General features: G+C 36.4%; 1 protein-coding gene across 1 annotated transcript; it reads left to right on the forward strand.

Moving 5' to 3' along the window:
• Nucleotides 1-2577: 2577 nt before the first annotated feature.
• On the forward strand, nucleotides 2578-3059 carry LOC147642119 (uncharacterized). The gene has a single exon (XM_086772953.1). The coding sequence runs from the start codon at nucleotides 2578-2580 to the stop codon at nucleotides 2899-2901; it is 324 nt and encodes a 107-aa protein (XP_086629079.1). The 3' UTR covers nucleotides 2902-3059.
• Nucleotides 3060-23370: the final 20311 nt, after the last annotated feature.

Raw genomic sequence — 23370 nt, forward strand, 5'->3', positions numbered from 1 at the left:
GGAAGGCCAGCATGCACTATACATTGGTAGTGAAACTATTGCTAGGATGGTACAAAAACATCAATCTCTTAATCCATTTAGAGAAATAAACAGTAAGCTTGCTTCTTAATACACAATAATATCTTATTTAATAACAATTGAGTTTTCATCACACAAAAGTGGCTTTTCTTTACTTCACGACTATGGACACGGGGAAAAATAAAGATGTTGGTCGGAAACCCTGTGAAAATGGGATGGGCCATTAGAAATATAAAAGTAAATGAAGAATACATAAACACCTTCAGAATTGAAGGAATTGATTCATATATAGGCTACCATCATATAATGATCATGAAGCTACCCACCAACTGGTGGGCACCCACATTTGGTATTGATATAGACATAACTCCTACATGGAATGAGCTTGGTAGTGAGTACTTTTAAAGATAATAGGTTACATCAAACTTATAAGCGTTTATAAAATACATTGCAGAGGGTGATGAGCAAGCACACTTGTTGTCTTTGGGTCAATGTAGAGAGCTATGGACATTGATTCTAAATGCCTTCACAAGAGAAATGTAATTAGTACTTGACCTATATGCTAGTGGTGGAGATTAGATGATTGCATGTAGTCTGTGTAGATCGAGATAAAGAAGTAGTTAAATTTGCTCTAGAGAAATTGAGTTTATAAGATAATTTTTATAGAATTAAAATTTGGCAACATTCAAAAGTTTCATGTTCTTGATTGCACAAGTGAACTTCCTTTTCTTTGTCTTGATCTCTCTCAAATTCAGTGGTATCATAGAACACTATCCCTCTATCTCTCTGCATGGTGTAATAGAAAAGAATGCAAGTATAAAAAGATCATTCATAGTTATGGACGGAGACCCTCCTCCTTCTTTTTATGGTCTGTGTCCTCTTTTATGTGAAAATCATTTAAATAAATTTGCTTTACCAAAAGAATGTGGTCTCTTGAGGTGAGGGTAAAAAAATAAAATTGTAATAAGAACACACGTCATACATAACTTGCCTATATAAAGGAGCATAATATGTTATGATCAGAGAGAGAGAGAGAGAGAGAGAGAGAGAGAGAGGGGGGGGGGGGGGACAGATATAGGGAAGAGAGAGTGAGAAAAGAGAGATCTAGAAATGGGAGAGAGATGGCAGGAGAGAGAGAGAGAGAGAGAAAAGAGAGGAGGGAAGAGAGACATAGAGAAGGGAGAGTGAGAGAGAGTGTGAGTGAGAGAAGAGACAGAGAGAGAGATGGTAGGAGAGAGAGAGAGAGAGAGAGAGAGAGAGAGAGAGAGAGAGAAAAGAGAGGAGGGAAGAGAGGGAGAAGAGAGACATAGAGAAGGGAGAGTGAGAGAGAGTGTGAGTGAGAGAAGAGAGAGAGAGAGAGAGAGATGGTAGGAGAGAGAGAGAGAGAGAGAGATGGTAGGAGGGAGAGAGACAAGGGAGAGTGAGACAATCGGGATATAGACAAGGGAGAGAGATGGTAAGAGAGATAGAGAGAGATGGTAGAGAAAGAAGAGAGAGATGGTAGGAGGGAGAGAGAGATATATATACAAAGAGAGAGATGGTAGTAGATGGAGAGAGTGAGAGTCTCTGAAGAGAGAGAGAGAGAGAGAGAGAGAGAGAGAGATGAGAGTGTGATATAAGAGAGAGAGAGTGAGAGAGAGAGATGAGAGTGTGATATAAGAGAGAGAGAGAGTGTGAGAGAGAGAGATTATAATAGATGGAGAGAGAAAGGGAGAAGCTAGGTTAGAGGGGAGGAGCTAGGCTGGGCTGGGAGGTGGTAAGAAGAGATGGTGGTGGAGAAAGGTGAATCATTAATTGAATGAAAAAATGTACAAAGTTTTTTAATGGGGCTAAAAGTGAATCATTAATTGAACATCAAAAAGGCTATCACAACACTTAGGTCTAGAAGGGTGACATCAAGTTTTATGAGAGGAAGATTAAGGATGTAATTCTATAGAAGGTTTATGGAATAATATTCTATTGATATCTGTTGGGATGAAAGATGGTCCTATTAGAGACATCATGCTTAAGAAAGAAGGTATCTTAAATGGATTATTTTAATCTGTGTGAGGAGGTGACTTAGATTCTTGAACTAATTACTACCTTTTATTTACTATGACTACACAAGCATTACTACCTTTTATTTTCTAGATTCTTGAACTAATTACTACCTTTTATTTACTATGACTACACAAGCATTTAGTATAGATATTATTTATACCTTGGAATCATTAATTACAAGCAAACTTTTGTGGCTACTTTCATATTATTCACCTCTATTGATTATTCACCTCCTCTACTTTCATATTATTCACCTCTGTTGATTACTAACAAGGTATAATATAATTAATCATCTTGATCAAATTACTTTGATTTAAAGTGTGTGATAACTTTTGATTTTACACGAAAGGCTCATACTCATGGAACCAACCATTTTAGACCTCCACGGCAACTTCACGTTTGGAAGAAAATTTGGGTTAGTGGGTTCTGTGATGTGAAGCTTATAACCTCGCGTTTTTGCTGCATACATGAATTAAAATTGCGATTGCTGCACATATTAGCAAGGCTTGTTGCTTGTTAATGGCCAAAATGAAGGATCAAGACCAGCTAAGCAGCATGATTAGGGATCATGAGTTGGAGATTACTGTCCCTCAAGTTGAAGAGCCGCCATGTCCTTCTAATTCACCATCTTCAGCTTCTCTACGTTCAATAAGTAGCCCGGCCATGCAGATGAAAACTGAAAGAAAGTGGAAGAAAGGCGTCAAAGCTGTGAAGGTTAGCCGTATTTTCTCAAGCTTTGCGCAGTATTATGTGCGCTTCATGAATGGCTTCAAGGATAAAGGAAACCTGGCAGAGCTTGCAGTGTTTAATGGTGCTGCTGTCGTCGTTAATGGCTTTTGTTAAGCATATGAAAGAAAAAAAAACCCTAGTTTAGTGTAGTTTGCACCTCTATACTACCTTCCAATTTAAAACTTGAAAGGTACAAAATACCGACAGATTTTGAGTAGTTATGGAATAAAAACTTTCATAGATTTCAAGATTTTCCTACAGATTTTGAGTAGTTATGGAATACCTACAGATTTTGAGTAGTTATGGAATACCTACAGATTTTGAGTAGTTATGGAATAAAAACTTTCATAGATTTCAAGATTTTCCTTTATAAATAATTTCACAATTTTTAGATAAAGGTTTTCCACTTTTTGGGAAAATATTTTTTAACAAACTCCACAAAATGGTCCAGGCACAATACCACACTTACATGTATCTTAGGGAGCAAAGAACCATTACATGTGCAGGTGGCAAACAACCACCCATTTGCTGTCAACAATTCCAGTCAATTGACCCACATTTACCAAGAAAGGTAAGATCTTATTTGAAGGTACTGAGATCTTATTTAAAACTATATATGGAACAATTTTCTATTATGTAAATGCACCTTTGCCAACAACCAAAGGCCACAATGGCCTTCGATCATTCATGAAAAGTACACTTGGTCAAACCTAGCATAACGAAATGACATACTAAAATGAAACGCAAGCCTTTAAGAGAGACAAGCATATCCTAATTAAGAATTCTGAGAAAACATGGCAATACCATCATTAAAGATGTATTAGGCTTGCATCACACAGATAAATAGTATGGGCACTCTCTGAAGTGTCAATTTTGATTGTATATGCCCAATTTCTAGTTCAGTGTGTAAATTTATGGCAAAAATTTGGGTGCGAGACAGTCTGTGCAAAGAATCTAATTGTTGCAAGCTTTGGTGGATGTATGTTTATGTAACAAAGTGCTAATGGACTATGGTGTCTTGGCTAATGTGGGGTCCAAGGTATTACTAAGTGTGAATAATGGCCAAGGGTATATAAGACAATTATAAGGCCAAGTTATAATAATCATTTTTATCATCTTTTACTCAATATTAATTCAAGCCTTGCTCATGCAAGCTTCCATGGTGACCTTCACCCATGTCCTTACACTCCATGTAAACGATGTCTAATGTGTCTAGAGTCCACATTAAGAGACAAACAATGAGGATTATGATGAATGGTACGCACATACTTGGTGGCAACACTTACATGATAACGGCTATGAGATTACTGCATGGGGAGCCTTCAAAATTCTAATACAAAATGTCTTTACATCCAAGTTAAGGAAGGACAAATTGGTTAGTGAATGGGATGACTTGGAGCAAGGCTATGGCAAAGTCAAAGAGTATACCCAAAAGTTTTTAAGCTCGTCCTACATGTAGATAGATGGTTTTAGCGAGGAGTTTAAAATGCTCAAATACATCAAAGGTCTCAAACCAACTATTGGGGCGGATGTAAAAAGCACAAAGGCCCGATAATCTCCAAGAAGCTATCATGTATGCCAAGATCTATGAAGATAAATATGCATATAGAGGGCCGACAAGAAGTGGATATAGGGCTGATTTGAATGCTCGAACTTTTAGAAAGTTTGCAAAGGATGTTTTTTCAACTCCCACCATTCCTAGATACCCAACCATCTATGGTGGTGGTGCTAAGCAGAATTTCAGATTTGGGTCAAATCCTTCTAAAGCTTCAAGTGGGGATGGAAAACCACCCAATGGTGGTGCCAATAAAAGCAAGTTTATGAATGAGGACCACATGAGTGAGTTGAGGAATAAAGGACTTTGCTACAAATGTGGTGAAAAGTGGAACAAGGAGCATTTCAAATTTTGCAAAGCCATGGTGATGACAATGAAGCTTTTGGTGATTGAAATGAATGCTTGGAAAGTGATGATGATCATGTGCTTGAGGGGGAATTTCCTTTTGACCCCGGTTGCACTTTGCAAGAGGTTCGGCAAGATTATGATGATGGAATGCCTATGTGTACTTTTGGGGATGAAAGCATGAAGTTAACTTTGTGTACCTTGTCACATGACTCTTATGCCGGATGCAAGGGTGCAAGCACTTTGAGGTTTAAGGCCAAAGTCAATGGAAGAGTGGCTCATGTTTTGGTGGATAGTGGGAGTACACATAGCTTTGTGAACAAGAAGTCATTGTGTGGTCTTAAATTATAGCCCGTACCTTTGGCAACTTTCCATGAAGTTCAAGTGGCAATTGCACAATGATTTGTCAAGATGTTAGCTTAGAGCTCTCAAAAGAGTATACCTACAAGGCTTATTTACTTGTTCTTGATATGGGGCCCATCGATATGGTTCCTGGGTGTGATTGGCTCTCAAGTCTCGATTCTTTCACTATGAATTTGAAACAAGGTTTTATGCAGTTTTTGCATGGTGAAAGGAACATTACATTGACGATAGCGAATGCATCAAAGCTTACTTTGATTAATACCACTCAACTTAAGAGAGATCTTAAGAAGATGGGCAATGTGTATGTATTACAACTTTGTAAGGATAAGAGCAATGATGCCATCGAGAAGGAAGTGCACAAGGGCATGCAAAAGTTGTTAGATGAATACAAGGATGTATTCAACATGTCTAAAAGTTTACCGCCGAAGAGGGACATTGATCATGGGATAGAGTTTAAGCCTAATACTATGCCCATCAACAAGCCACCATATAGATTGTCCAAAGTGGAGAGAGATGGCATGGTCAAACAAGTGGAAGAATTGATGGACATAGGATGGGTGGAGCCAAGTCAATCTCCTTTTGCATCTCCGCTACTTTTTGTGAAGAAGAAGGATGGAACCTTTAGAATGTGTGTAGATTATCATGATTGAACAAGGCTTCCATCAAGAATAGGTACCCTATACCCCACATTGATAATCTTTTAGATGAGTTAAAGGGTGCTCGTTTCTTCACAAATATTAACTTGAGGTCCACCGGCTACCACACCAAATAAGGATGAAGAGTGGGAATGAGTATAAGATGGCATTTAGGACTGAGAGGGGTCTTTATCATTACTTGGTGATGCCATTTGGGTTATGCAATGCACCTACCACTTTTCAAGCCTTGATGAATCAAGTTCTTTAACCTTTTCTATATAAGTTTGTATTGGTCTTCTTCGATGATATTTTGGTGTATAGCAAGGGTGAAGAAGAGCATTTGAAGCATGTGCGTATGGTTTTTGATGCTTTGCGTGCCAATCAATTGTATGCCAAGGAAAGCAAGTGCATATTCATGGCTAGTGAAGTTATTCAACCTTTTCTATATAAGTTTGTATTGGTCTTCTTCGATGATATTTTAGTGTATAGCAAGGGTGAAGAAGAGCATTTAAAGCATGTGCGCATGTTTTTTGATGCTTTACATGCACCAAGGAAAGCAAGTACTAGTCATATAGTTGGCAAAGATGGAATAAGAGTGGATCCCAAGAAGGTGGAGTGTGTGCAAAAGTGGCCTATTCCAAAACGAATACAACACAATTGAGGGGATTCTTGGGACTCTCTTCATTTTATAGGAGATTCATTGAGAAGTATGCGCACATAGCCACACCATTGATGGACAAGCTCAAGAAGGAGGCATTCTTTTAGGATGCTATTGCAAACAAGAGTTTTGAAGAGCTCAAAAGAATGCTTACATCAACCCCTATTTTAGTGTGTCTCGATTTTTCAAAGCCATTCACAATAAGGGCGGATGTCGAAGAAGAATTAAGGCCATATTGTATTAAGATCATGGGGTAATTGCATACGAAAGCCGCAAGTTAGATGATAAGGAGATGAAATTGCAAGAATTTGTGTTCACGTTGCATGGAATTCCTCAACAAATTGTGAGTGATAGAGATGCCAAATTTATGGGTTTATTTTGGAGAACTCTCTTTGAGCTTATGGGTACCAAGTTGACTCCTAGCACCGCCTATCACCTAGAAATGGATGGGCAAACGGAGAGAGTCAACAAGTGGGTGGAGACTTATTTGAGACATTTTTGCCATGATACTCAACATGCTTGGGATGAGTGGTTACCTTTGGCAAAATTTGCTTACAATATCACAAGTCAGGCAAGCATTGGCATGTCGCCTTTTGAGGCTACTTATGGGTACAAAGTGAATGCACCAAGGGTGATCAATAAGGAGGATATTGCAAATAAAAATGCAAAGGATGAGGTGGAAAGAATGCAAACCCTCATACAACAATGCAAGGATAATTTGAATTATGCTCAAAGGAGTATGAAGCAATATGTCGATGCCCATAGGAGATTTGTGGAATTCAATGTGGGAGATTGGGTGCTTTTACGCATACCAAAATCTAGATATACATCTCTCAAGGGTAATACAAACACCAAATTGGCTCATAGATACTATGGTCCATAAGATTGAGAGAAGAGTTGGGCAAGTAGCTTATTAGCTATTATTTCCGGCAACCATACGTACATACATGATGTGTTTCATGTCTCTCAATTGAAAGCTTATGTGGAACCAATAGTGAAAGTACAAGATGAGCTACCTCCAATGAATGAGGAAGGTATGATTGAATATATATCGAAAAAGGTGTTGGACACTAGAGAGAAGGTGTTATGCAACCATTCTTTGGTGGAGTACCTTGTCAAATGGAGAGGTTTACCCAATGATGAAGCTTCATGGCAACCGGCCTCAAGTTTAGAAGGTTATAAGGACCTTATGGGTGTATTTGGTGGATCAAATGAAGAGGCATAACAGTGGTTTTTCTTATTGGCAAAAAAACCCTCTTATCACTGATTGGCTTGTCAATGAATAATATGTGATAATAAACTTACACACTATGATAAGGTATTAAGTGGGAAAATAAATAGTATGTGGTAGTTATTAAAGTATTGGATGTAGTGGATGGAGAAGTAGATTACCCAAAGAAGTGGGGGACCGGTGCTTATCATAAGAATCAAAGGAGTTGATAATCTCATATACAAGAGGACCAAGTTGGAAATTGAGAAAAAAAGGTACCTCAAGGCCCATAGGAAGTATTTAAGGTGTTAGAATCAGGAATAGTGGGATAAGATCAATCAAACAATGGAGTTGGGGGGAAGACACCAAGGGGTGATTGATACAACTATCCCCAAAGGTTTTCCCTCATTGGAAAAAGGAAAATTACACACTATGGGAAGGTATTGAGTAGGAAAACAAGAGCACATGATCCCTCTTATCCTTGATTAGCTCGCCAATGAATAATATGTGGTAGTTACTAAAGTAATAGATGTAAGAGATGAACCCCTAGTGGATGGAGAAGTAGATGTGATGTGATGTCCTTTGCTATGGATAATTGGAAGTTAATAATGTCAATGTAAGACAAAATGAAGCCATGGGAGAGTGACTTTGCAACCTTGCCAATGGAGTACAAAAACTTTCCAAGGGTTATATGGAGGTTCTCAGAAGGAGTTATCACAGTGGATTTGTACCATAGATAGGGCATTAGAAAACTTGGATTTTGTCATTAAATTAGCCAATGATTTAATTTCTTAGAATGATGTAAGATGTCCTAATTTGAATTCCAATGGTAAGTTATACAATCCCATTAGTAGTTTTGCCAAAAATAGATTCCCCCTTCATTTGGTGAAATTTTGGGAAGGCCATGGCTTAGGATGGTAATGGTGATCCATCCATGATTGTGGTAAGAATACGATGCAGCTACAAAATAGAGGAAGTGAAATCAACTCATCAGCACACATGGCTATAAAAGCTAGTGCTCTAGGGATGTAAAGGCTAAGTCAAACACCACAAAAAGAATCAAGTAGGGCTCTCATAGTAGTGACATGGAAATATGCATAGTGTCAAGAATATTAATTGGATGCACAAGCTAGTGTGGCAGTGAATTAATACACTCAAGGAATCTACCACCATGGGGTGGGTTCAAATGTCATCCTCTCTAGATCCACTAAAGGAGCCAATTCAAGAGAGGATTATGGCAGTGAAATCACAAAGGAAAAGGTAAGTCATCAAGGGGCTAGGTTTCCACATAATCTTGAACCTTAGGAGTCCCACCAAGGATCCTGTTTAGGTACACATTTAGTCCCTTCTCCACATAATTCAGTAGACATCATTGTAAGTTTACTCCCTAGCATACATACAACCTCCTGTGAAGTTGCAGACTTGGGGACGTGAAGGTTTCCCATGAAGTTGCAGACTTTTACAAATTTTGCGTGACAATGAGGCTAGTTTTTATTTGTTTTCTATACCTTATGTATTCATGCAGATTTTTCGTTGAAGGTGCCACAAAATCCTTTGGAATTTCCCAACAAATCAGACTAACATTAAGCCCATAATGCAAGAGCCATGGGAAAAAGTGAGCAAAAATAGTCAATCATGGGCCCAAAGAGAGCTGAAAAGGAGAACGCAACATTATTTATCATAAAGAAGACATTCTTGGAATTTAAGGACCATGAAAATAAGGGTATATCGAAAGCCATATTACATGCTCAAAGATGAAGAGATAGTGCCAGATCTTTCCAATGTTGGGTTCCCAAGAAGAGATTATGCCAAGATGCCCCACCAACAAGCTAGCTAACATTACTCAAGTTCAATAGTCCAAGAAGAAGACAGTGCACCAAGGCCCATCAAATGTGAAATAGATTTGGGTGCCGAGGGTAGTGCAAATGAGACAAAAGGAGGTGATTTTTGAAGCAAAAAAATCTCAAGTGGAGCAGCTAATTGATGAAGGTTCCTCCATTATAATGAGGTTATAGGTCCTAGAATTACTTTATATCCTCCACTTAAAGCCATATACTCATAGAAGCATTAACATTGACACAAATGGACTCACAAACAAAAAATGATGAATCCCGTTGTTGCTAGACATTAGGTCAAAATTATGAAGCAAGATCCAAACCTCATCAAGCTTGTTAGTGATCCAGTCAGTTTCATTATGAATGTAAGGGTAGAATAATGAAAATATGGGTTCTTAATGTAGTTAGGAACAAGGGTAATGTGGTCATAAACCATGGAGAAAATAAAAACCATAAGGGATAAGAGGAGAGGTTCCCCAAAAAAGATTGATAACATGGTAGGACCTAGAAGGGAATGAGTCACCAAATCATCAAGATCTCGAGAAAATCTCAAGGCAATGATTATCTAGACACAATGAGACCCTCAAAATTATGTGTGAAATAGATTAAGTCCCCATAAGCAAGGGGCCCATGTAATGAAGAGAAAGGTGAAGCAAAGGAAGTGCCATGGCCCAGAGGAACCCTCAAACTCAATTGGGTGAAACTTGAAGTAGTGATATTTAAATGAGAACAAGTGGGGGATCCATGGCTTTATGGACGTCTAGGTAGAGCATGATATGATTCTGAAAGGATGAGGAACAAGTTGCTCAAAGTTAAGGCTAACAAATCAAAGTGAATCAAGGTTTGATATGAGGACCTACAAGGGAATGAGTCACCAAATCATCAAGATATCAAGAAAATCTCAAAGTGAATCAAGGTTTGATATGAGGACCTACAAGGGAATGAGTCACCAAATCATCAAGATATCAAGAAAATATCAAAGGAATGATTATCTAGACATTGGTCAAACCTAGGTGTGAAATGGATTAATGCCCCATAAGCAAGGGGCCCATGCAATGAAGAGTGGATGGAGAAAGGTGAAGTAAACTCAACTGCCATGCCCCATAGGAACCCTCAAACTCAATTGGATGAAGCTTGAAGTAGTGATGTTTAAAGGAGAACAACACCGCCCCTAGTGGGGGATCCATGGCTTTATGGAGGTCTAGGTAGAGCATGATACGAGTCTAAAAATATGAGAATCAAGGTGTTCAAAGTCAAGGCCAACCAATCAAAGCAATCAAGGTTTGATGTGAAAAGTATAACAAGGCCTAGAGTTCAAGAAAGGCAAGGTGTATGATTAGAATCTAGAAGGGTAAAATCATGAAAAGCTCATATGATAACCATTGTGGCATTCTGTTGACCCACTTATTTGGTCTCTAATTTTTTCTTCCATTCTACCTCCTTTCAAAAAAAATGGGAGGGCAAGGCTTTGTTTATAGCTTATAATTTTCTCTCTCCATTTTACCTCCTTTCAAAAAAATGCAAGGGCAAGGCTTCATTTATAGCTTATAATTTTCTCTCTCCATTTCACCTCCTTTCAAAAAAATAGGAGGGCAAGGCTTCATTTATAGCTTATAATTCTCCTCTTCTTTTACATCTTCCTCTCTATGACTTATTCCCTATGCTCCATCTCTTTCCCTCTACTACATGTTATATCTCATAAATAATAACATTCTTCTTTTAATCATTTGTTTCTATTTCACTCCATAATTTCCTTGGAATTTGATGCTAGTATAGATTTTAATATGACAAGAAAATATTTATATGACATGAATAGGTGTGTCCTTACAAGTCTTCAAGGTAGTATTAATTGGTTGGTACTTGCCTTATGTCTCACCTAGGTAGACTCACATCATGTCTCTGTAGCTATAGGCTCACATCACATCCCTATAGACTCACATAGATTGGGCTCACATATGAGTTTCACAAGAATGTGTCCTTATGTCTCCCAACCTGAGAGGTGGTTTGGCATGATTTTATGATTTTTTCAAGGTTTTCTTGGACTTGTATGGGAGTAATTAAGCTTATTAATCCTAATTAATGGTGCTTATACAAATTATTGAGTATTTTTGGTAAGGCTACCAATTGAAAGCAATACATGAAAGAAGCTTGTAGCTTCTATTTTCAGAGTGGATAATGCCCTAATCATAATTGCTAAGCCATTTCTTGGTTTAATTAAAGCCTTTTAAGCTTTAAATTCATGGAAATGGCCAAAGAAATAAGGGTCTTTCTTCGGCCAAAGAAATATGTTCAATTCAATAGCTTCCCTTAGCATATGCAAAAATAAGTGTTGTTTGGTACTTTTCCATAGAGCCACAAATGTTACTTCCCTATGTGGGTGTGCTAGCCAATCCATCGTCTTCACTCCATTATCAAACCGAAATGCTACCACCATGGCTATTAGTTGTGGAGATAAAGCTTCAATCATCTTGATAGAGGTGAGAAGAAGGTTGCCTACACTGTGGATCAATCACACGTGTGGTGGATAGAGAGGAGAAACTCATGTAAGAGAGATCCTATAATCAAACATATATAAGCAAGCATCCATCAAGCAATTAATTTAATAGAACACAAGCAAGAGGATAGGGAGAAGAGGGATATCCTACAATTAAACCTATCTATATATAAGCAAGGAGAGGAGAAACTCATGTAAGAGAGATCTTATAATCAAAAATATCAAGTAATTTAATAGAACACAAGCAAGAGGATAGGGAGAAGAGGGAGATCCTACAATCAAACCTATCTAAGAAAGCATCCATCAAAGTAAGCAAGATTCAATAGAACACAAGCAAGAGGGTAGGGAAAAGAGGAAGAGCTCACAAGTATTCCATTACAAGGGAATGATCTATTATTTCTTAATGTATAGAATGCCTAAATATATAAATAAGTAGCTTTTAGGTATGTGGCCACTTGTTCTAGTCTTAAGAAAGTATGTGCGTAAAGTTTGTGAATTTCCTATTTGGCATTAAGATCAAGGTAAGGCTGCTTCATAGATTCTAGTGCCATCCTACAAGGGCTTCCAGTACATGCGAGTAAGGTGGCAAAGTGTCTTACAATAGGATAAGCCGATGAAACCATGTTAAGCGGTGAAGTGGTACAATACACTTTAAGTTGCTTTCTCCTCTCTACTAGTGGTTTTTTGTCATGGATTTGACATATGAAATTTAATGGAAATCTTGAGTTAATTGGGGCAAGGGAAGGGGAGAAACTCTTACAATTTCTTTTCAATTTCCCGTGTGATTTTTGGACATTTAAAAAGAAGGGATTAAGCCTAGTATTTAAAGAAATTTTGGTTCAACTATTGAATTAAACATAAACCATCACTAAACCAAGTCAATTATATTTGGCAAAGATATGGAAGCTACATCTATGGTGTGACCAGTCAAGTCATAAACCTATTGCTATGGTCCTTTGCCTACATTCTCCATAAATGGTTCTCTTAGATTCTACCAAGCTGAGAGCATTATTTCAATGGGTTTAGCTAGAGTTACTCTTAGAGGGCAATATTAGACCACTGCAAAGGGAAATCTACTTAGTTCCTTGGCTGCTTATCCTCCTTTTACTTTCCTTGGCTTCTTATCCTCCTTTCACTTGTGTTGTTTTCCAAGAAGAAGAAGGAGAGGCACACTCAGACTTTATTAGAGCTTGGTTGAGTAGGTGGGAACATTTTACCCCATAGTGCATTATCTAGATGAGCATAAGATTATAGAGATGGAACTGTTTCTTAGAGGTTCTGCCTTCACATGGTTGCAAGATCTTAAAGGTAAACCCACATGGTGGCAAGATCTTAAAGGTAAACCCACATGGTGGCAAGAGCTTAAAGGTAAAGCCGCTACTCTTGGAACCTTGGAAGCTTTTAAAACTATGTTTATGGAGGGTTTGTGAGACAACTTGACAAGACTATCAAATTTTTAATTGGGCAGGAGGATGTTTATTGAGGCATTCATCTAGGAGTTTAGAGAACTTATTACTAAGTTCTCTCGCCTCCATGATTTCTATTATACGATCCCTGAGGCTCTTAAAGGGGCATATTTTAAATGTCATAGACAAGGTCACTGTGCATTCTAGTGTCCATCATCTTGATGGTGGTGGAAGTATAGAACCATAGGCACATGCACACTTGGCACAATCGGGTACAATCCCCTTGGCACAATCGAGCATAGTTTTAGAAAATCCACTTAAGTATTCATAGTACTAATCTCTATTCTTTATGAGAATTAATGTTTGAACATGGGGGTGTTTGTTCAATATAATTCAATCCACATGTCAAGTAGTGAAGTCATGGAACCCATTTGCATTTTTGGTTTGATGATGGAGTACTCATAATTTTAATAATGCTTCTGTTATCTAGAGATTACGTATCCTAGGGGCATTACCTGTGACCATCAATATGTGATCAACCTTTCTCAAAGAATTACCCATTGTTGATAAAGGACGGTTCCTCGAGGGCTCCTCTAGTCACTCTAAAGATTTTAGGCTACAAGGAAGAGCTTTCTTTTCTAATTATGTGCCTTGATAACATAGATGTTTTGCTGGCACAAAGAGCGGCTTTTCCATAAGAGAGCTCGTGTAAATATTGACTTTATACATCATGTAATCACTTTTCTACATAATGAGAAGAAGTTTTATTTATATGGTGATCCTTCTAGTCCAATGAGAAAGATTTCCTTTTATGTAGATTGTTCAAATGTGTCTCCTGATGAGTGATGATAGTCATGTATGTTCTACTTTGGAAACTATGAAAATGCTTCGCAATGATGAATGTGGTGTTCTTTATTGTTTTCTTAAGAATACAATACAACGTAGTTATAGTATGTGTGCATCTTCACTTAAGAAAAGTATGAAGTGTTTCTAGATTAATAAAGTTTGGTTCTTTTCTACTTGTTAATGTGGAGTTGATTATATGTGGGCATTGGCTATTTTAGGGCTATAAGTTTAGCTATTGCAAAGGAAGAAATGAGTGATTCAATTCTTTTTAAGAGGTTGGTTGTTGGAGACTAGCAAGTTAGTTTGATCTCTCGTGTCATGAATAGCTCGAAGGGTGTTGACCTTCTTGAAGTGTTGATTCTCCAAAAGAAAAACTCTTTCAAGAGATCATGCCTAAATACTCGGACCTGTTTCAAGAAAAAAAACTGCCATCATATGGTTTACCTCCAAAAAGGGGTGTAGACCATAAATTGAGCTTATACCGAGGGCACAACCATTGTGTAGGTAGCCTTATAGTTTGAAATTGCTAGACAACTTTAGTAGTACATGTGGATGGGGCATGTGAGGCCTAGCAAGTCGCCATGGTGGGGAGAACTAGTTCTCCTAGTGGTGGAAAGAGAAGGAGAAGATAAAAAGAATGTGTGTGGATTACAAGCCTTAACAAATTCACTATATACATCCTTTATTGAGAATGGATGACCATATTGATCGGCTTTATGGATTACAAGGCTTAACAAATTCACTATATACATCCTTTACCAAGGATGGATGACCATATTGATCGGCCTTAGGGAGTATGATAATCCATGAATGTTGATTTAATCAAATTAAGATGATATCCTTAAGACTGGTTTTAGAACCAAGTATGTGGTCATTATGAGTTCTTAGTTTTACCATTCGAATGCATTAGTTACTTTCCAACCTGATAAACAATATCTTTCATCCATATATTGGTAAAATTTGTGATAGTCTTGACTCTTCTTGGAAGGCATCCTCATCCTCTTTGTATATAGTAGGACCCTTGAGGAACATGCCCAGTGTCTAAGAATTGTGTTAGATATTTACTAAAGAGAGAAAGTGTTATTTCTTTAAGCAAGAGAACTGACATACCTTATTACCGTTTAATAGTGTCCATATTGATTATGGGAAGATAAAGGAGCCAATTTTAAGGTCAAATCCTTTTTGGCAATTTGTAAACTTCTTTAAGACATTCATTTAGAATTATGCAAAGATTGCATTCCCTCTTTTGTATCTTTCTAAAGGGGTGGATAAAAACAAGTACAATAAGAAAAAGCCTGAGGAAGCTAGATAAATGTTTCAATGAGTTGAAACATGAGGCTATACTTCAAATTGTGGATCAAAGTAAACCTTTTGTGATTGAAATGGATGCTAGTGATTATGCTATTAGACTAGTTGAGGATGTTCCAAGATAGTAGACCAATTGCTTTTGAGAGTAAAAAGATGAATAACCCATAGATTAAGTGGCCAATGCATGAAAAGAGCTTTACGCAATAAATTCATGCTTTGAAAATGTGGAGACATTATTTGTATGGCTCTACCTTTGTTGTCTATATGGATAACTCATCTCTAAAAGAAAAGAGCTTTACGCAATAAATTCATACTTTGAAAATGTGGAGACATTATTTGTATGGCTCTACCTTTGTTGTCTATATGGATAACTCATCTCTAAAACACTTTTACATCTCTATAGAGTTGAGGGGGAGCATTAGGGAAAATTTGGACTCACTTTTGGGCCTTTTAAGCTCTTTGAGATTCTAGGGAATATTCCATAAGGACCAATGAGAGAGGCTTCCGTTATGGAACTTTTGAGGTTACTTTTTGGTGGGGAGGCCATAACTTGAGCATAAAAACTCCAAATTTGTCGGAGGTTGGTGCGTTAGAATCCTCTCATCAAGATCTTTCCAATGATATGTTACATGATATAGTTTTGAGGTACTATGGATAGAGTTATCCATGATCCCCCTTTTTGTAATAGAGTGATGACTTTTCATTTCGTAGAGGGCCCAAAAATAAGTCCACATTTTCCCTAATGAAAGGTCAGAGCTTATGCAAGAGTTTAATTTCAAGATCCATTATCAAAAAGAGCCTATCAATAAAGTCTAGGATATTATCGAGGCTTGATGACCCTATTTATGTCAATTTGAGAGAGTATTCTATTCGAAATGGTTTTCTCTTCTGCTGAAAGGGAAATGTAGATGATGCAACTCGAGATGATGCAACGAGTTGCATCATGCTTGACACGGGCATCTGGGTGTATCAAGGACTAAGCATCGGAAGCAGAGATTTCATTTAGCCAAATCTAAAAGCTAATGCTCGACAGGGGCATCTGTGTGTATCAACAAGGACTAAGCATCGGTAAGCAAAGATTTCATTTAACCAAATCTGAAAGCTAATGTCGAACAATATGTTGAAAATTATTAGCAATGCCAAGTCAATAAAGCTGAGAGCTTGATATGTGGTGGCTTTCTTGGAGATACTTGAATAGAAATGGAAAAGTATTTATATGGATTCTATGGTTGGATTGTACCATGGATTTTGAGGGGGAATCATATGGCTTATTGTTGATTAACTCACATAAAGATGGTTAAGAAGTTGTTTGGCCTTTATGTCTTACTAGTTGTTTTTGCTAGTGATTGAGATCCTAAGCTCACTGGCATTTATGGCATGGGGTGTTTAAGAATTTGGACATAAAGTTGAGTACAAGATCATATGATCATCATGAGTCTGATGGACAAACAAAGCATGTGAAGTAGACCATGTAGGACATGTCACATGCATATATCTCTGTGATACAATCTGATTAGGAAGAGTTCCTTATGTTAGTAGAGTTTGCTTATAATAGTCTTAAGAAATCTACTACTAAGGTGAGCCCTTTTTATGTTGATATATGGCTATCATCCTAAAGCCCAGTGGATGATTGGCTCAGAGAAAGTGCAAGTTGGATCTACGGTTGACTTCTTGAAGCAACAACCATAGATGCTGCAGTTTGCAAGAGAAAGTGTAAAGAGTGCACATGATAGAGCACATGTTTATCCTAATCAAAAGCAATCAACTAGGAAGAAGGCCAATGGTTTACTTGAGAATCCCAAAAGACTCTCAGATAATACAAATCTAGATCTTATTATGAACTTGGAAAAGTCTATAAGTTATATTTGAGATATTCTCTAAATGTTATTATAATCTTGGAAAAGTCTATAAGCTGTATTTGAGATATTCTCTAAATGTTTTATAATCTTGGAAAAGACTAATAAGGTTTCTTACAAATTATGTCTCTCTTGATGGAGTTTGTGTACATCCTATATTTCATGTAAGGAGATTGAAAGAGGTGATAGGTGCAGTAGATAGCTTGGTTTCTAACGGTGTGATGAGCTTATGAGACGTTACATGTGACCTACACTCTCTCTCTATGGTGCACTGGGAACACCTAGTGTATCATTGTATTTAGCTCAACACCTATCTTGATGCTGAATATATGCTTGCATGGATTTTGTGCTTGTACCATACCTGTGAAAGTTGATTTGTTAAGTCCAAATAATTCCATATTCACATGATTGTGAGTAAGTCCTATTAGTTGCTACCACATGTTAGTATTATTTTGTTGAATGATTCCAATTTAATTGTGTGATGACCTAACATTGTGGATTATATGAGTATACTGAGTATGAGGATAACGATGAGATAGGCACTAGACATGAACACCTACACAGTTATCTAGATTATTTTTTTCTAAGTGCACATGTGTGCACCATTTTGGATTATTATGGTTTGGCCAATTGTGCATAGTTGTTGGGCAAATGATTTGTTATTTTTGATACCTTAGACTTTGATCAAAGGTTACTTTTACAACAACAAAATCCCAATTTTGGAAAAGCACTCTATTAATGGCTCCGATTACTATGATTTAAATACCGTGTGTCGAAGAAGGAGCCACACAAGATAGGGAGAGATTGCACCTAATATTCTATCTTTGATTATTATCTTATTTTTTTGTTTATGCTTTATGTTCATGGTTTTTGGATTCTGCTCTATTAATTTGGTTTTAATACGAGCAAGACAAATCTCCATCATGTACAAGATCCTTTTATAGTGGTATTAGGACAAGGTTAAATTCAAGGGAGAATTTGAGCATGGGGGTTTGTGAGTGAAGAAAAAGAAAAAAAATCATTTTTGATGGAAGCACAAGAGGTCGAATTCGGAGGCTTTAACAAAATAAAATTTATTTGCTCGACAAATCAACTGTCACATATATGGTACAAGCACAAACACATCAACCTAAATCCACGTAAACAAAGTTAAAAAAAATCTCAACATATCAACTCTCATATATGGTACAAGCACAAACCAGTAGTCTAAATCTATGCAAGCATAAATTGAGCATCAAGTATTAAATAGAATCATCTACAATACTGAGCTAAATACAGTGACACACTAGGCATCCCCACCAATGTATCATAGAGAGAGAGTACAACATTCCCTTTTGCTTGGATTACAATTGACCTCAGTGTTGCATGTCTACTGATATGAGCAGATAAGATCTGGATATTGACAAAAAAATCATTGAGGTATGTATCCACCTAGCATCTTCAATTGGATGGTTCTTGAAAGTTATAACATACTTGGTGTATTGATTGTATGGACGGAGACCTTTTAAATAGTACTAACTCTAAATGGTAAATATTTAAATGTCCTTGGTGAAATAAAGTGATCAAAAAAATGTTCAAGTGTTGAGTTGGTCTATTTGAATACCATGATGATTGTTACTATCAAATTCCTTAACATTTATACTATCCCATACTAGTATAACGTCAACGAAAAAGACAACAACAAAAATCAATATTCTAGAAGTTTCTTTCAATGTGTTTGTTTTAATGTGAATGGATAATAAGTAACATATACTCATCAATGGGCCAACCATGTGAGACATGTGCATCATTGTCTGATCACACAATTTCAAAGTTTGGGTGTCTTAGGTCTTGATAGAAAATGACATTCCAACATGTACCTTCTTCACTTGGAAGATACATACTAGACATCAAACTACCATGACTATCTAAGTTTGTGTTTACCTCAAGCCTCTAAGTTAGGTTTGTCATCACTTTGGAAAATAATGATATTTGAACATATATTTTATCTAGGCTAAAAGTCATTTACTATGGTCATTTCTACATTTATACTTGACAAGGATATTCATGTGTAAAATAACTCATGAAGTTTCTAAAGTGTTTCTAACGTTCATTTAGGTCTCTATGATTTCTAACGTTCATTTAGGTCTCTATGATTTCTATGGTTTCTCCTTCTTGATTGATAAGGTTAAATCATGTAGCTAGGATCATGTATAGATCTCTATGGTTTCTTCTTCCTGATTGATAAGGTTAAATCATGTAGCTAGGTCTCTATGATTTCTAACGTTCATTTAGGTCTCTATGATTTCTAACGTTCATTTAGGTCTCTATGATTTCTATGGTTTCTCCTTCCTGATTGATAAGGTTAAATCATGTAGCTAGGATCATGTATAGATCTCTATGGTTTCTTCTTCCTGATTGATAAGGTTTAATCATGTAGCTAGGTCTCTATGATCTTTATAGTTTCTCCTTCCTGATAAGGTTTAATCCTCGTTTAATCATGTATAGATCTCTATGGTTTCTTCTTCCTGATTGATAAGGTTTAATCATATAGCTAGGTCTCTATGATCTTTATAGTTTCTCCTTCCTGATAAGGTTTAATCATGTAACTAGGGTCCATAGTATAATTTTTTGTCTTTCACATTGGTGTGTGGTTTCCCTTTGGTTTGGCAAAGGTGACATCCATGTCACTAAGGGCTCGCTAAGGTCAATGCTAAAGATTTCCCCTTCTAGGTCTCATGTCTCATTGGCAGATTCCCTCTTGCTTTGACAATTTCCCTCTTGCTTTGGCAAAAGTGTCATAGTTTGATTTGATATGTTTTAATGTCTATGAATCATACCTAAATTAACAACTATTATATAAAGAAGTGCTACTAAAGGATCTTGTTTCTCATCATACTAGTGTTTATTAATGTTTCATGGAAATGTCAAATATCTTGACATCTTAATTGTACTTAAAGTTTACTCTAGAGAGATTATTTGGAATGCTAAAGTCTTTTGCTGCTAAAGTTGCTAAACAATGACAAATCTCTAGTAACTATGTCAAGTCTTAATAATTTACGATATTAGTATACAAAACTTCTTGGTCCACGACAAGAAATATGGTCACCTTATCCTACTATCTCAAGGATGGTCTTAACTATAGGTTCTAAAACATACTATCTAGTTTATTATGGTCACCTTTTCCTCCTATCTCAAGGATGATCTTAACTATAGGTTCTAAAACTTACTATCTAGTCTATTATGGTCATCTTATCCTACTATCTCTCAAGGATGGTCTTACCTGTAGGTTGTAAAACGTACTATCTAGTTAATTAGTCATATACAAAATAATACTTTAAACATCAAAGTTGACCAATAGTAATCTAAAGTTAATGGTCCTTTTACGTAATTGTATGTAATCAATGTATGAAAGTAAAGAAAAAGAGACTAGAAAAAGCTTATTTAGCTCTTGAATTGTCTGGTGATTGGTGAAATTTGATTGACTTGTGTTTAATACCATATTGAACCTTGTTGGATCATCTGTGAATTGATTAGTGATTGCACACTAGCGATGTGAATTTTGGTTGTTTTGATTAGTTGGCATCCAATTTTTGAAGCTCATCAAGTCACCTTCATAACATAATCAATTTATTTCTTTATTTTATCACTTGGTAATCTATGTTTGTAGGTTCAAATCTCCTTGTCACATCACAACGCCTTTCTTCTTGTTGTGCTAGTTGGATGATCCCTTTTTCCATAATAGTGGCATGGCTCAGAGGCTCGAGTGAACATGGAATAATACGACAACTCAAAGGCCCAAAAATAGTGGAAAGTGAATTTAAATATTGTAAGCACTCTGTCTACACACAATAGGTGAAACACTGACGTCGAGGTTTTAGTATGTTAGTTTGAAAATTCTATAAATATCATTATTATTTAAATATGAAAGTATGGTTATGTTAGTAGCATTGTATTATAGAAAATGAGAAGGTACAACATTAAAATTATCATTGATAATTTTTAAATAAGAGTAATAAATTAATTTTTTTTACAAAGAATTGGCCAAATAACATTAAATATAAAATGATTAAAACTAGGTTTAAGAGTAATTGAAGTTATAAAAATGGTGTAGTAAAATATTTGTCATGCGCATGAGTATAACTATTCATAACACTTACTTGAGTTGCTCAACTTGTAGACCTGAGCGAATATGACAACTTATATTAAAAACGAAGAAAATACATCAAAAACTAAAAAGCCTATAATATTAATTTGACTAATCTAGTAGCAATAGAAAGGAACAATTATCTTTTCCGGGGGTAGTCTTGATTTTAAGTATTCCAAATTCATGTGGAATTCCCTGTTAGATATAGTTAGATCATCTTCAATATTATAACCTTGGATAATATCATAGCGCGCCATGAAATGACAGAATCAAATATTTCGTCTAAATACCTAATGGTTGTGGATAGGAACCATGACAAAACAAACTTCGTAGTTTCTCAACCATACCTTTAACCATTTGTCATAATAATTGCCCATTGAAAATCTATAGTAACACTTGGTAGAGAAAAGCATTCTATTTGGAGATGATAATTGCCATTGAAAATCTGAAGTAACACTTGGTGGAGAAAGCATACACACTTCTCCATAACTTGTAGAAGCTCCAAGGTTTAGGTAAATTGATGTGGAATTTTTTGAGCCATCGAAAAAAATATTGCTTTATTATCTCTTTCTTCCCTCATCTCCTCAATCTATTGTGAGAATTAATTTTTGTTAAAGCCACCTCTTTTCTGAAATTTTCATAGATAGCTAAATTTTTCCTCTAAATTTTTTGAAAGATAGCTGAAGTTTTTTATTTTTGTTGAAGCTACATCTTTTCTAAAACATTTAGAGATAACTAAATTTTTCCTCTGAAATTTTTGAAGCCCCTCTTGTGCAATTTTATGGATCCTATTTTTAGGGCTTTTATTAAAGCTTCTTGAGCCTTTGTAAAGGGTAGTAATAGCCTTGAATAAAGGCTCTAAAAGTGGCTTATTAATAAGACTTTTTTATTTTAAGGCTTTAAGCTTTTATAGCTTAAACCTCAAAACAATAGAAGGGAGCAATTTCATCAATAGCACACTTTGAGAAAGAAGCATTGCCACTCATCGTTCATCGAGATGAAAATTGATGTATTTCCTTTTTCTGAGAGTAGAATCCTGATCTCCATTATGTGGCGTAGGCAATCTTGGGGAGGTTGAGGTTTTAGGAAAACCATTTTTCAAGAAAAGGGTGGTTTTAGGTACATGCAAACCCACCTTCCTTGTAGCCTTTGGGTAATAACCAATAGAGTTTCTTTTGTGTGATGGGTAAAGAACCTTTGCCTTTGCTCTCCCTTAGCCTTTCGCTTTGTCCTTGACCTTGATGTGGATGTAATTCACTTTTTGCAGAACTTATAGGCTTATTGAAGGTTCCCAATTGCTTCCCCCGTGCTTAAATTCTGTTTAATACTTGATACTGAATATATGTTTACATGAATTTAGGTTGTTGTGTTTGTGCTTATACCATACATGTGAGAGTTGATTTATTGAGCGAGTCCAAATGATTCCCCTTTTCACATGATAGTAATTAGCCAAATTAATTACAACCACATGATAGTAATTAGTTGTGAATGAACCTAATTAATTACAACCACATGCTAGTATTATTTTGTTCAGTGATTTAATTGTGACTTAACACTGTGGTTTGTATAAGTATAGGATATGCGTACGAGGATGACGATGATGGGCACTAGACGTGAACACTTGCTTAGGAGTCTAGATTATTTTTGGCTACATGTACATGTGTGCACCATTTGGATTTACTATAGTTAGGCCCATTATTGCACCATAGGATTTATTATTTTTGATGCCTTAGTAGGTTACTTTTGTAAAAAGAAAATCTCAATTTTGGAAAAGGACTCTATTAATAGCTCCAAGGGCTATTTTAGCTAATATGAATGTGTGGGAGACAGAGCCATACACGTCGAGGGGAAGATTGCACCCAATATAGTGCCTTTGATTATTATTTTATATTTTTGTTTATGCTCGATGCAAGGTTTAATATTATGTTCATAGTTATTGGATTCTA

The sequence above is a fragment of the Cibotium barometz genome, chromosome 1 (genome assembly GCF_041138505.1).
Source record: "Cibotium barometz isolate CiBa-2024 chromosome 1, ASM4113850v1, whole genome shotgun sequence".
Lineage (NCBI taxonomy): Eukaryota > Viridiplantae > Streptophyta > Polypodiopsida > Cyatheales > Cibotiaceae > Cibotium > Cibotium barometz.